The sequence below is a fragment of the Propithecus coquereli genome, unplaced genomic scaffold (assembly GCF_000956105.1).
Source record: "Propithecus coquereli isolate 6110/MARCELLA unplaced genomic scaffold, Pcoq_1.0 Scaffold70, whole genome shotgun sequence".
NCBI lineage: Eukaryota > Metazoa > Chordata > Mammalia > Primates > Indriidae > Propithecus > Propithecus coquereli.
In genome coordinates, this window is record NW_012153063.1 from 978,573 (window position 1) to 993,321 (window position 14,749).

The 14,749-nt window shown below is 39.7% G+C and overlaps 2 protein-coding genes across 2 annotated transcripts in view; one reads left to right on the plus strand and one right to left on the minus strand.

Moving 5' to 3' along the window:
- Nucleotides 1-10,559, minus strand: part of NDUFS1 (NADH dehydrogenase (ubiquinone) Fe-S protein 1, 75kDa (NADH-coenzyme Q reductase)) — a 54,344-nt gene extending 43,785 nt beyond the window's left edge. Inside the window, exons 1-8 of the mRNA XM_012661201.1 lie at nucleotides 10,388-10,559; nucleotides 6,808-6,872; nucleotides 5,557-5,648; nucleotides 3,201-3,308; nucleotides 1,791-1,867; nucleotides 1,050-1,131; nucleotides 828-958; nucleotides 196-381 (exon numbers count right to left, since the gene is read on the minus strand). Coding sequence (XP_012516655.1) covers nucleotides 196-381; nucleotides 828-958; nucleotides 1,050-1,131; nucleotides 1,791-1,867; nucleotides 3,201-3,308; nucleotides 5,557-5,648; nucleotides 6,808-6,868 — 737 coding nt within the window. The 5' untranslated portion in view covers nucleotides 6,869-6,872; nucleotides 10,388-10,559. The remainder of the gene's footprint in view (nucleotides 1-195; nucleotides 382-827; nucleotides 959-1,049; nucleotides 1,132-1,790; nucleotides 1,868-3,200; nucleotides 3,309-5,556; nucleotides 5,649-6,807; nucleotides 6,873-10,387) is intronic.
- Nucleotides 10,560-10,665: 106 nt separating this feature from the next.
- Nucleotides 10,666-13,694, plus strand: EEF1B2 (eukaryotic translation elongation factor 1 beta 2). The gene is made up of 7 exons (XM_012661230.1): nucleotides 10,666-10,757; nucleotides 10,986-11,132; nucleotides 11,647-11,769; nucleotides 12,387-12,513; nucleotides 12,798-12,864; nucleotides 13,265-13,390; nucleotides 13,497-13,694. Exons 2-7 carry the CDS (start codon nucleotides 11,053-11,055, stop codon nucleotides 13,649-13,651), a joined length of 678 nt encoding a protein of 225 aa, XP_012516684.1. The 5' UTR covers nucleotides 10,666-10,757; nucleotides 10,986-11,052; the 3' UTR covers nucleotides 13,652-13,694.
- The last annotated feature ends 1,055 nt before the right edge of the window (nucleotides 13,695-14,749 follow it).

Consider the following 14,749-nt stretch of genomic DNA (forward strand, 5'->3'; position numbering starts at 1 on the left):
TTAGTAGAGGCGGGGTCTTGCTCTTGCTCAGGCTGGTCTCGAACTCCTGAGCTCAAACAATCCGCCTGCCTCGGCCTCCCAGAGTAGTAGGATTACAGGCGTGAGCCACCGCGCTCAGCCCAAAATGTACCATTTTTTGAATAGTAGCAAATTAAAGACAGAAAACAAATTGTCGAAAAATACAAAGATGAATACCTTGTTTCCCAAGGCCGGGCAGTAAAGGCGTAAGGCTTAGAGGTTAGGGCACCTACAGGGCAGATATCAATGATATTTCCAGACAGTTCAGACATGAACATCTTTTCAATATAGGTGCCAACTTGCATATCATTTCCTCTGCCTGTAGTTCCCAAATCATCTACTCCTGCAATCTCACTTGCAAACCTACAAGATAAAAATGTGCTGTCAAATGGTCAAGGCTAGCAAAATTATTTTCTTTCCTGTTTATGATCATAAAGAGATAATGATTTTCAAAACACGAAAAAGAAATGAGGATATTTTCAATGGGGAGAACAGTCCCTGAATAAAGAATAATTCAGTCAATATTTGCATTTAACTGAGGTATATCACAAAAATAGAAAATTATACAAATCATGTGTATAGCTTATCAAGTTATCACAGAGCGAATGCTTGTACATTTTAATTTTTAAATGCAACTGAAATTGGTATTAACTGAAAGTGAACTTATTCATTTTATTGGTATATGCGAAAAACATTAATAACAACATCCCTCTTCCCTACCATCCTTTCCAGTGTTGTTATTCACCAAATTTTGTAAGTATTAAATAAGTATACAATGATATACCAGAAAGGAAAAGGAAAAATATTACCTGATGCAGCGAGTACACTGTATACATCTAGTCATGATGGTCTTTACCAATGGCCCAATGTTCTTGTCCTCCACAGCACGTTTTCCTTCTAAAAATCGACTCCTATCACTTCCAAACATCATGGACTGGTCCTTAAATAGATTATGAAAGAGTCAATCTACTGCTGCTAATGAAATTAAAACTTGAAACAACCAAAAAAATTTATGAAATTTGAGTACATACTTGCAGATCACATTCACCTCCCTGGTCACAAATAGGGCAGTCCAGTGGGTGATTTGCTAATAAGAACTCCATCACACCTTCTCTATATGGAAAATTATAATATATAAAATGACATGAAGTGTTGGCACTCAAAATGGCTCACCTGTAGGCTCTGGAAACAGCCTTCACAGATGTATACTTTCTAATATAGTTAGTATTAACTTTACATTATTATCAGAGATGCCAATGTAACTATCTTTCTGGTAGTATCAAACACACAATCTGGAAAATGCTTATAGGAGTCTAGAGTGAAGTATCAGAGAATCTAGAAAATTATGACTTTTGACATATAGAATTATCAAAAGTTGCTGAATGGTCCTCAGAAAATATTCTCATTAATTCAAAACAAAAACAAAAACACACATGAATACAAAACAAATAAACACAATCAGTGCCGGTATAGTATAGTAATACATTGCTGAAATAATCTCAGCCCAATAAGCCACAGACTCACGGTTCATCACAAATTGAGCAACTTACTAAACAAAGATTTTTAATGCTGATCCCATCCTAGGCTCAATACCATAAAGTCCTCACTTGCCCTCTACTATGTAGTACTCACTTCTACTGCTCTTAGAAGCTAAGCACACCAACTTCTTCAGAGTTTAACATGAAATTCTTCATCTATAGAAAGGTCCAAATACCAAAATATGGAATTTTCTACTCTAAGTAAGGCTACCACATTGAGTAACAATAAAGTACCTGGCTTTCTTGGATTTTTCTGAGTTTGTCAAGATATTCCAACCCTTCATTACTGGCATAGCACAGGCAGCGACAACCTGGAATTTCAATGGAAAAATCTGTATTTATTTATTTGTAATTACAAGCAACTCAATATATAAAAATGTTAAATTACATAAAAGCGTTATACATTTGAAAACAAGCAAATACAGTATTCTTTAAGACTAAATTTTTAAAGTTCTCATATTTATCATATAATCTGGCACTTCACATTTCTCTTTGAAACAAAACATCCTACTTCTTAAGTTTATTCTAATAGTCAATGCAATTTCTTTTGTTTTTGGGGTTTTGTTTTTTTTTTTAGATAAGGCCTCACTCTGCTCTGTCACCCAGGATAGAGTGTAGTGGCACAATCATAGCTATAGCTCACCCCAACCTTGAACTCCTAGGCTCAAGTGATCCTCCCGCCTCAGCCTCCCAAGTAGCTGAGACTACAAGCATGTGCCACAAGGCTGGGATAATTTTTCTATTTTGTGTAGAGATGGGGTCTCACTTTTGTTCAAGCTAGTCTCAAACTCCTGGCCTCAAGCTATCCTCTTGCCTCAGTCTTCTAAAATGCTAGGATTACAGACGTGTGCCACCATGCCTAACCCTCAGTGCAAATTTTTATTCTGCTCTGAAACAGAACATCAAAGAACTATGCTTTGCTTAACAGGCACTAGTGAATTAAAATTATATATGCAAAACTATAATTAAACTACAGAAAGCGAACCTCTTCCCTGCAACCCTTTTCTCTATTGAAAATGGCATAGCATCAGCACTTTTTTTTTTTTTTTTTTTGAGACAGGGTCTTGGTCTGTTGCCTGGGCTGGAGTGCAGTGGTGTCATCATAGCTCACTACAACCTCAAACTCCTGGGCTCAAGAGATACTCCTGCCTCGGCATCCTGAGTAGCTGGGACTACAGGTGTGCACCACCAAGCTCAGCTAATTTTTTATTTTTTGTAGACCTGGGGTCTCACTATGTTGTCCAGGCTGGTCTCGAACTCTTGGCCTCAAGAGATCTTCCCACCTCAGCCTCACAAAGGGCTAGGATTATACGCCTGAGCCACCATGCCTGGCCAGCATCAGCACTTCTAATGTTGCATGTCATACAGTCATTTGGAAATACTGACAGCTATAAGAAATCACCTTCAATTTCTAAATCTGTTACAATTATATGGCACTTGTGTTTATAAGGCATTTCCACCAATGCTTTTCTAGTTTTGAAATGAAGAGAATCAATCACACAAAAAATACTTTGTTTATAGATAGAAGTAAACAGGGCTAGGTTCTCCACTACAACAATATTGATTTTTAAATAAAGTTTGTTGCAAGATTTAAAGTGTTCTCTACCTTCTACAGCATAGTATAGAATTTTAGGTATCAAATACCTTAGGAGCTTTCTCAATTTCAACAAGGCACATCCTGCAGTTTCCAGCAACAGACAACCTTTCATGATAACAGAATCGAGGGATCTGCATGCCAACTTTCTCACAAGCCTAGAAGACAAGTAAAGCATTTTTTGCATCAGAACAATTTGACCTCCCCCCGTTCTTGCTAAAAGACACACACACACACACACACACACACACACACACACACACACAGACACAGACACACGAGGCCATCTTATTACTCCTGTCCCTAAATATCTTTATTCATTCTTACTTCAGTCCCTGAAGAGAATTCCCTTCTTCTTTGCTGTTGACCCCAACCCATTTGCTTAGAAGCTGCCTCAGAGGATCTAAGAATTTTCAGCATGCCTTCCACTTACATAGAAGAAGTATCATTGGATTGTGTTGAAGACTTGACTTCCCAGATCCCTTCTGAACTGTTGCCTACAATGTCCCTTCAAACTCTGTCCCAGTGGTCTCATACCTGTAGTTCCTCTTTGCCTCGCTACCCTCTGCCGGATCAAAGACTCATTCCACACTATCCAGCTGGCTATGATCTATCTTTGGCTCCATATACCCAACCCAAGATTCACACTCCCACTGTGGCTGAAGCTCTTCCCAGCTCCTGTGTAAGGGGGATTAGCCCTGCTCTACCAATTACCACCCCTCCTTCTCTGCAAGTTCCTCCTTTTTTTTTTTTTAGCCTATAAACATGTTCAAATTTCCTCTATAGTTAGTTCTTCTACCCTCAGCCGCACTCTAAAGCAATCTCATTAATTTCCAATGTTTTAACTATTTAGTCAGCAAAAATGTATTGAGTGTTTCCTTGTGCTAAATGCAGTAGGTATAGCAGTACACAAGACAGACACCTAGGCTTCATACTAGCTCACACTTCATGTGATGATTACATCCAAAATCTTCGTTCCAGCCCTGATAGTCTTTCACTTCTCAAGGCTGCAGATTTCAACAGGCATTTGCATGTGTATGTTCCACACACAGCTTAAATTCAACCTACTTTTGTCCCCTACAGACATTCCCAAATAAACTAACAAAGCCAGAAAACCACAGAAATTCCTCTACTCACTTTGAATTTTAAACTCTCTCTGTCTCTATTGAAAACTTCCTCTGTGTTTTTCCCCCATTAAAGCAATAGTGGGGAATTATATACAATTAAAAAAAAATTCCTCTGCTCTTCATCATTCCTAAAGGCCTGTTTACATCTCATTCTCCCTTGAATCTACCCTTTTGTTTTCATTCCCATTGCCACTATCTGTTTAAGGACTTTTCATTTCCTGTTCACTAATATAAAATACTCTTTCCTTGTCTCTTATTCCAGTCTTGCTATTCTCCAAACCATCATCCTCTACAGTCACTGTCACACTGCTTAATAGCCACCAAAACTCCTGATGGGTCAAAATATAAGCTCTTTTACATGGCAGATATTTTATTTCATGACTGGACCTTTCCTTCCTCAATAACTTGATTTACTATCATCTCATCTACTTATATCCTATGTTTCATCAATACTAAACTATTTGAAGCTTTCTATATACAACAAGCTATTTGCTCTAGCTAATTATTTTTCCATAGGAAATACATGTCCTTTTTGTTCACAAATAAACACACCTATTCATCCTTTAAAACCTCCTCATGGATCACCTGAGACACCCCTGACATCTCTTTCTACCACCTTCTATCCCTGCCACAATACTTTCCACAGTACCTTGAATATACTTTTGTTATATAATACTTCATGCTTACAAGTTTATGCCTGGAAAATAGTCTAGATATAACTGCTGAAATGAATAAAGGCATTTAGCTCTGTGATAACTTGCAGATGGAATGAAGCATCACTTCCCCATGACCAAATTTGTTATTTCTGGAGGAATTTGAAGACATTACATATTTAGAGCATGAACTCAAGAACACACTACCCTCCATCCACTTGATTTGTAATTCTTACAAATATTCTTCCAAATATTACTAAAACAGAAAGGTTACATGAAAGTGAAAACCATCAAGCAGACCCACAACAAACTAAAGTTACTTTTTCATAAATTTACCTACAGTAACTAATAATTTATTTTAGGTAACTTCGAATTTCTCAACGGGTATTCATTTGGAAGGCAAAAGTGAAAGAAAAGAACTACCATAGTTCACCAAGAATGCCAGAAAAGGATAAATGACAGCTCACTTTCAAATGCCCAGATTTAAAATCAAACTATTTTCATATAATTTTACTATGTGTAGTTCTTTTTGAGAAGAAAACAGACAGTATAAAGGATATGAATTGGCATTTTTTAAAAAAGCAGAACACAGACACACAAAATAAAGAATTAGAACGTATCCCTACCTGCAGGACAGTAGTTCCTGGTTCCACCATGACAGACTGACCATCAACAAATACCTCAATCAAGTTGCTTGCTGCTGTTGCAGTTGTTCGAACTGACCATCAAAAATATTGAGGTGAAAAACAAGAGCTGAATTTATTATAGTGGAAAATAATAGGCTATCTACAAGCCTAAAATTTTTCTTCACTTTATGCTGTTCTTCTTTATTTCTCCAAATGCAAACTTTTAAAATATTGAATTAGAGAAAAGCTTTTTCAATCCTCAAACCAAACAGAGTATGGATGTCTTTTTTTTTTTTTTTAATAGAGACAGTCCTGCTCTGTCACCCAGGCTGGAGTACAGTGGCATGATCTTGGCTCACTGTAATCTTGAATTCCTGGGCTCAAGCAATCCCTCTGCCTCAGACCATGAGTAACTGGAACTACAAGCTCATGCCACCACATCCAGCCAATTTTTTAAATTTTTGGTAGAGATGGGGTCTCGCTATATTGCCCAGGTTGGTCTCAAACCTCAAGCAATACTCCCCCGTCGGCTTCCCAAAATACTGGGATTTCAGGCGTAAGACACCACACCCAGTCTAGGATGTCTTTTTTTTTTTTTTTTTTTTTGAGACAGAGTCTCACTCTGTTGCCCGGGCTAGAGTGCCGTGGTGTCAGCCTAGCTCACAGCAACCTCAAACTCCTGGGCTCAAGCGATCCTCCTGCCTCAGCCTCCCGAGTAGCTGGGACTACAGGCATGCGCCACCATGCCCGGCTAATTTTTTCTATATATTTTTAGTTGTCCAGTTAATTTCTTTCTAATTTTAGTAGAGACGGGGTCTCGCTCTTGCTCAGGCTGGTCTCGAACTCCTGAGCTCAAACAATCCGCCCGCCTCGGCCTCCCAGAGAGCTAGGATTACAGGCGTGAGCCACCGCACCCAGCCTAGGATGTCTTTTAATAGCAGTTTAAACTGAAATTTTTGATATCACTGAAAATAAATGTTCGTGGGAAGATCATTTTTTAAAAACAGAATGTGATTTTTTTCATTTTGACATCATGTGTAGTTCCTAATATTTTCTATTCCATAATTATTTCTGTAAACTGTTTAATGTAAAATTATATATTGAAAATTATTCTATTCAACTTAGATCATCTGTTTCTATTATTTGAAACAGATTATGGGTTTAGAGTTTTTGAAGAAATATTCCATAGACCTATGAATTCAAAAAGATAAAGTCTAATACTCACAAATGTAAATTTAAAAAAATGCTCACCACATCCTTTGGGAGACTTAGAAAGGCCTATTAAGGCCCTTCTTACAGGTATCCTTAACATATTGCTAAAAATAAAAGAAAGAAAAATTATATTAGTGTAGGGAAAAAAAAACACCTACAAACTTTTTGGTAATGTTTCATGGCTTTAAAATACTTCACATACATTATGTCATTGAATATTCACAAATCCTGATATATTCCCTCAAATTCTGTAGATGAGAATACGCAGTCTTAGGAGACATTAACTGACTTGTACAATGTCAAGGAGCGAAGGAGTAGTAGCTATTGAATAAACTTGGACTTTCCAATTCTACATAAAGTTTTGTTGTTGGTTTAACTCTAAAGAAAGGATCAAACTTAAAACACTACCATATAATAAAATAACCTAGAAGACTAACAGTGAGTTTATCATTAATGGCTATGTAAAATAAAGCAAAATTTCCTATCTTCATTTCCTATCAATATGCATGCTATCATTGTAAATTCTAAGCACAGTTATCTACTAAATGCTTAAGGTATTCTGAGATAGCCCAAAAGCCAAAGCCTTCAAGGTGTCTTGAGTGCTACTTTCTGTGCTGAGTAGTATTTATCTTACAGATTTGTAATTATCTGTTTATATGCCTGTTCTATCCTCACTACCATGTGAACTTGAATCTATCTACAATACCTACCCAAAAAGCTAGCACACAGTGAGCTCTCAAACAATGGTTCTCAACTGGGGACAATTTTGCACTCAAGGGAATATTTCATAATGTCTGGAAGATACTCGTTGTTGTTATATAAAAGGGGCAAGCTACTGGCAGGTACTGGGTAGACGGCAGGGTGCTGCTAAACATCCTACAATTCACAGGACAGTCCCCTCACAATAAAGAATTATCCAAAGTATCAATAAGGCTGAAGGTGAAACAGTCTGCTCTAAAAGGTTTGCTGAATTACTGAAATAAATGAAAGTGGATTACATAAACACCACCACTTAGAGACACATAAAGTAAACAGAAAGAAAAGTTACCTGAAATTTCATAGGTTTTTTTTGTCCATTGACTTGACCATATGGGCTAAGTACTGAACTTTTTGTCTATTCACTTGATCATACCAGCTAAGCATCTAAAATCATTTGGACTTTTAAAGGTATTTAAAATGCAAATTATATAATTAGAATGTATCAACATAAAAAATTTGAACAAAAAAGTTTAAATAGTTGCAGCATTATTGGAAAATAGTATATATACTTAAGTTTTATGTATGAAAAACACAAAATTCTGCATATTTATCATAGGTAATATATAATAGGAAACTTAATTCAGACTTCACTATTTTCATTAATTCATCAATTTCATTAATAATTTGTGATACTGAATTTGCAGATATCAAATCTGTTACCTACTAGTGAGTGATTTTTGGTAAACAATGTATGGTTCTTTATAGAGCAGGAGGAAAACAATACTTCCTGATTATGTGCTATTAGTAGGAGCTGAATAAATGACAGTTAAAGCTGAAGTCAATTTAGGCACTACTGGCCACTGGCAATCAGTTTTTTTTTTTTTTTGAGACAGAGTCTCACTCTCTTTGCCTGGGTTAGAGTGCCGTGGTGTCAGCCTAGCTCACAGCAACCTCAAACTCCTGGGCTCAAGTGATCCTACTGCCAGCCTCCCGAGTAGCTGGGACTACAGGCATGCGCCACCATGCCCGGCTAATTTTTTCTATATATTTTTAGTTGTCCAGTTAATTTCTTTCTAATTTTAGTAGAGACGGGGTCTCGCTCTTGCTCAGGCTGGTCTCGAACTCCTGAGCTCAAACAATCCGCCCGCCTCGGCCTCCCAGAGTGCTAGGATTACAGGCGTGAGCCACCGTGCCCGGCCGACAATCAGTTTTAAAGAGCTCTTCGTTTGTGCTCCTTTTCTTTACTACCAGCACATAGTGTATATATTTTTGTTGTTCCATTTACTAAACTGTGGGTTAGTAATCAATTTCAGTACCTACTAGACAGTAAGCTCCTTGAAGATAAGGAGTTTGGTCATTTCCCTTTTCTGAAAACCTAATACAGTATCTTATGAAAATAATCACCTAATAGTTTTATTGCTAAATTCCAGAATGAGTAGCATTTGTCCTATTAAAAACTGTTGATGGCAAATATAAAGGTAAACCTGAATTTGCTGAATTAAAGCACTAAGGGATTCAAAATCAACAATCAGTATTTTACACAATTTTGAAACTTTAGTACTATTATTTTGTCTCCAATACAAAAGTAGTGTCCACTTTAGATAGAAAATCAATCAGAACGAGGCTGTCCATTGACATCCAGCATCAAATGGAACATTGTATAACCCCCACACAAGAAATACAGATTTACAACACTTTGATACGTGCTTCGAACAGTTATATACCAAGTAGGAATGGAAATAATTATCTCTATTAGATAATGTTAATGACCAATCATTTCCAAAAGGAGATTGGACACTTTTCCATATATACTACTGCACCTCCTCCACCATGCATCCTGCATTCATCTACTTCTTTCCTTCCAAGGTACCATCCTATCCCAAGATACTACCACCTGTCACCTGGACTATTTCAATAGCCTCTTAACAGGTCACTGGGCTTCCGCGCTGTTCTCACACAGCCCCTCCTCCCCTCTTTCCCTCAGCGGTGGCCTCAGTGGCATAAAAGCCTTTTCTCAAGGAGACTTTTCTTGACCAGCCTATCTAAAATTTTGTGACTACTCCCCGGTCATAGTACCCATTTTATTCTTCTTCATGGACTCATTTCTGAGTTGTTCAATAACTATTTGTTAAGTGAACTGAATCTCCAATCTCTGGTCGTTATTTATAGAGATCATTTTAATGATGCACAACTCGGTGAAAACAAGAACATTCCGCAAAACAAAAGAACGTGATGTTCATTCATCAAAAACAATTCGCGTTACATTTTCTATACTCTCAATTCGTGTGTGAACAGAGTTGTCTGATCCACAATTTTGCATTTGATCCTGAGAACTTGTAAACAACGTTGCTTTGTTATTTGCAGTGCGACCTTGAGCTAACTTTTTAAAAATCCTTTTTCTCAGCCCCGTCAGTGAAAGGAATAAAAAGTGCTATCCGTAAGTGGTCAATGGACAAAACTAAACTAAAAAATAACAACCAGAGGCGTGAACGATTGCTAAGGTAATAGCGACCAATAATGTACTGTACCAGGTATGTGGAAATTTGGGCAGAAATGCTCAGTCTTTAGGCCTAAGTCACCTAACACAGGTCCTCTCCCTTGGAACAAAACGACCTCATCCCCGTTAGGGGAATATCTTGCACTTTCTTGCAGAGAAGATTGCCTCCAAGCCTGCATTCGAGCCAGCGTTGCCGAGGACCTTCTGATCCTCCTCCTCCTCCTCTCTGCTTCAATCAGACCACAGACCATATCTAACAGCCCTCACCTGCCGGCTCAGGGGATCCTGAGACCGCGGGACGGGAGGTGGCGCCCAGTCAAGGACAAGAGGAAAATGAGTCACCTGGGCCAAAGGAAACAGTCCTGTCAAGAAATAAACCGGTGGCCGAAGCACCTCAGCCTCCACACCCAAACACGACCTCACCTTCTCGCCGGAGCCGCCAAGGCTCCCTAGATGAACTGTCTAAACCACAACGTCCACCCCCTCGCTGAGAAGCCGGGTCGCCTATTCAATATGGCGGCCTCAGCTAACTCCGTCAGCCGGGCTGGAGAACGGGAAGCCAGGAGGGACTAGAAACCTCAGATCGACAATTTTTCCGCTTAGGTTGAGTTCGGCAATTTCCGTCCGCCAGGCGGAGGGCGGGGCGGGGGGGTCGGAGCAGTAGGGAGGAGGCGGGGAGGACAACTTGGACCCGCAGTTCCGCCGGAAATGACCAGGAGCCCTAAGGGCGAGCGTCTTCGGTCATCTCCGGCGCTTCAAGGGGCGGTTCCTGTCATCTTCGGAAGCCGCGGAGGTACGAGTTTAAGAAATGCCCCCTTTTTTAATTTATTCCCAAACACAACGAAAGGCCCAGGAACAATCTGTGGGCCATTTAATTCAGAGCCCCCCAGTTTGTACGTGGAGGAATGAGAATGCGAACGTACTTTGACCTTTAACCTTCGGCCGGGTGCGGTGGAGGGGAACGCCTCCGTGTCTATATAAGGAATTTTCCGGCCTGCCCGCGCCCCTTTTCCTCTTTTAGCGCCTTGCGCCGTCCGGTTGCGCTCTTTTTTGCCGCTGCTGCCCCGCTCTAGCATACAGCCGGTGCCATGGGTTTCGGAGACTTGAAAAGCCCCGCCGGCCTCCAGGTGCTCAACGATTACCTGGCGGACAAGAGCTACATCGAGGGGTGAGCGGACGGGACGGGGCGGCAAGGGAACTTCCCGGGCCGGGGCCACGTGGCGCAGTCTCTGCCGCCACAGGAGGGAAGGAGGTCGGGCCCCAGGGCCCTCGAGGTGGAAAGCGCCGCTTTTCTACCCCCAGAGGCCCGGTGCGGTGCGAGCCTGGCCTCTGGGAAGTGGCCTATGAGGAGAGAAGGGTTAAAATGTGCTTTATTTCCGCTTAGACTTTATTCAACCAGGTTTTTCCACGTTGTCGCCTAGTTAATAAGTGTTATCCTGTAGGTAGAGCTACGGTAGAGATTGCAATCGTTGAGGTCTACAGAGTGGCAGACACTCCTCAGAATAGCTCGGCGACCCAAACAGATGGTCTCTGATTTTAAGGAGCTTATGCAAAAAAGTAAAGCAACTTAGGTAACCCTACCGTGGCTAGTTCCCACTCATGAATGCGATGGGTATAGCGCTTGTCATTTATTTGCTAGTGGTTTTTAAAGGCGTACGTAATTCTATTTGTGTCTTCCGCAGGTATGTGCCATCACAAGCAGATGTGGCAGTATTTGAAGCAGTCTCTGGCCCACCGCCCGCCGACTTGTGTCATGCCCTACGTTGGTATAATCACATCAAATCTTATGAAAAAGAAAAGGCCAGGTAAAATTATGTTTGTATCTATCTGAAGAATAAGACTGCTGTTCACGCTTTATCACGATTTTCACATGACAAAATTGGACCCAGCCTGCTTTAGTTTTGGGATGTTGTAAGCTAAATTTCTTTGTGGTCTTAGAAGGCCAAGAGACTGAAGTCCTCCATTTTTTCACAGAACAGGTAGAACATGGACAACAGCAATTCAACTTTTCCCCACACTGCCCTGCCAATGTGCCTCGACCCTGACCTGGGGGGGCCACCTCTGGGGTGAGAGGGTGGCTCATTCATTCAGTCCTTGGCCATTCTTCTGAAACAGCCAACAAGGGTGGAAGTTTGGGGAAGTGGACTCGAGTTCACTAAGAATGGAACTGAGCATACTTAATGAAATCTCAAACAGAAATGTTCATACTGAAAGAGTAAATCATAGTGAGTATTGAATATAATGTCACATGGTACTAATGTTTGTTGGGTGAGGAGTTGAACATATATTTACCTGGGAGTGTGTTAAAGTGTAATCATTACTACAAAAGGGAACTAGTGATAAATAGAAACTTGACTTGTGTGTTATCTAGGAAAGGACATTATACCAACCTAATAGTGGTTGAATTTAAATTTTTTTCAAGCTTGCCAGGAGTGAAGAAAGCTTTGGGCAAGTATGGCCCTGCTAATGTGGAAGACACTACAGGAAACGGAGCTACAGATAGTAAAGATGATGATGACATTGATCTCTTTGGATCTGATGATGAGGAGGTATGGCATCTTGCGTAAGAGAATAAATTGGTAGGCAGTATATCATTGTGTAAGGATGGATTCCGTAGCCAAATTGGCTGAATTTGAATCCTGGCTTCACTTTCATCTGCCTTTTAAACATTCTCACTGGTTCTGTGATGAATAAAATCAAATCACCATCTTTCGGCTGAGCTCGTGATGGATTTGCTTTTTTCTGATAAAGCTGATCTTTTTGTGATGACCCCATTAGCTTTAAGCAGAGGAACAACCAGCTTTGTGAAGTGTATTAAATTTTTTCTTTACAGGAAAGCGAAGAAGCAAAGAGACTGAGGGAAGAACGCCTTGCACAATATGAATCAAAGAAAGCCAAAAGTAGGTCATTTTATAATTTGTGGTTAACTTCCTTTAATAATAATGAGAGTAATCTTCTTCAAAATGTAAGCCTAAAGTAATTTCCTCCACATTGATTGAAATAGGTATTTTAAGACGTTCCATGGAGGTTCTTCATAAAACTTCCACAGCTACTGGTCTGCAGCTGTTCTTATGTAGCAGTTGTGGCATTCCTCTGTGGGAAAGAAACTGTTAACACAGTTAAACACCTCTTTCTTAGCAAAGCAGAAAGTGGTTATATGTGTGACAGACACAAGATGTATTCTGCAGTTTTGTTTGGCTAAGGAGATGGTACATTTTTAAATTAAGATTTAAGTGTCTTGGAGTAGAGTGAAAAAATATAATTTGGTATTTGAACAATGCTGTTTCTTTTTCTTTTTAGAACCTGCACTTGTTGCCAAGTCTTCCATCTTATTAGATGTGAAACCTTGGGATGATGAGACAGATATGGCAAAATTAGAGGAGTGCGTCAGAAGCATTCAAGCAGACGGCTTGGTCTGGGGCTCCTGTGAGTTTAGTCTTTGCTTTTTTGAAACTGACATCTGGAACTTGCATGCAGTTTTAACCTTTGCCAGGACTTTTCTAACTAAGATTTTTCTTAATGTTCTTTTTAGCTAAACTAGTTCCAGTGGGATATGGAATTAAAAAACTTCAAATACAGTGTGTTGTTGAAGATGATAAAGTTGGAACTGATATGCTAGAGGAGCAGATCACTGCTTTTGAGGACTACGTGCAGTCCATGGACGTGGCTGCTTTCAACAAGATCTAAAATCCATCCTGGATCATTGCACTTAAATAAAAGCTTGAAAGATAACTCTTGGCTCTTGAATCTGTTAAATAAGAGGGTGGTATATATATTCCTTTCATTTTAAGGGAAAGAATTCAATGGATATGTAATTCCTAAATAAATAAAAATTGGGTTCAGTATTCTTGTTCAGCATTTAGCGATTGTACTACAATTCTGTGCCCATTAATAATGTCCTCAGCATGATGCTGGTGATATGATTTGTAGTAACCCAGTGTGTTCAAATTGGCATTCGTTGCATTTTTGTTTTGTTTTGTTTTGTTTTTGAGACAAGAGTCTCCTCTATTGCCTGGGCTAGAGTGCTGTGGCATCAGCCCAGCTAACAGAAACCTTAAACTCCTGGGCTCAAGTGATCCTCCTGCCTCAGCCTCCCAAATAACGTGCACAATACCATGCCCACCTAATTTTTTCTGTTTGGTTTTTTTTTTTTCCTCCCAGGGGTATCAAGGACCAGTAATTTTTTTCTATTGTTAGTAGAGACTGGGTCTCACTTTTGCTCAGGCTGGTCTCAAACTCCTTACCTGAAGTGATCCTCCTGCCTTGGCCTCCGGCATTTGTTGTTGACTGTAAAATAGTAATTCCAAATCTCACTTGAAAATAATTAATCTTAGCTGTTACAAGATAAGACGAGCAACACTACTAGAGGCCTCCTAACCCAGAGGAGGGAAGTTCAATTAGGGACAGCTTCCCAGAATTTGTTATGAATAAAAAAACCATTTATCAACACAGATGTTGCAAATTTAAAATAATGACTCATCATACTGTAAAGGCAAAACCTCCTAAGTATTGGGACTGATCTGTAGTAGCATGTCCTGGGAGGTATATTTTGTAGGTAACTGGTTCCCCAGCTTCCTAGATGAGCATCGCTTTCCTGTGAAGGTTCATAAGGGGCTTGAGTGTGGGGTGGGATATTCTTTTTGAATTTGGAAATCCGATTGACTTTAGTGCTGCAGGAAAACATCAAGGCGAGGATAGTATGTTAAATGATAATCATGTTAAGGATTGGAAACGGCTGCATCTTAACAGTTGGGGATATATCTAAATTTTTTTTTACACTAACAG

Excerpts from the sequence above, each read along its gene's own strand:
- EEF1B2 (XM_012661230.1), top strand. The coding sequence starts at position 11,053 with ATGGGTTTCGGAGACTTGAAAAGCCCCGCCGGCCTCCAGGTGCTCAAC. Across the intron at positions 11,770-12,386 it reads TATGAAAAAGAAAAGGCCAG|CTTGCCAGGAGTGAAGAAAG; the intron begins GTAAAATTATGT and ends ATTTTTTTCAAG. Across the intron at positions 12,865-13,264 it reads TGAATCAAAGAAAGCCAAAA|AACCTGCACTTGTTGCCAAG; the intron begins GTAGGTCATTTT and ends TTTTCTTTTTAG.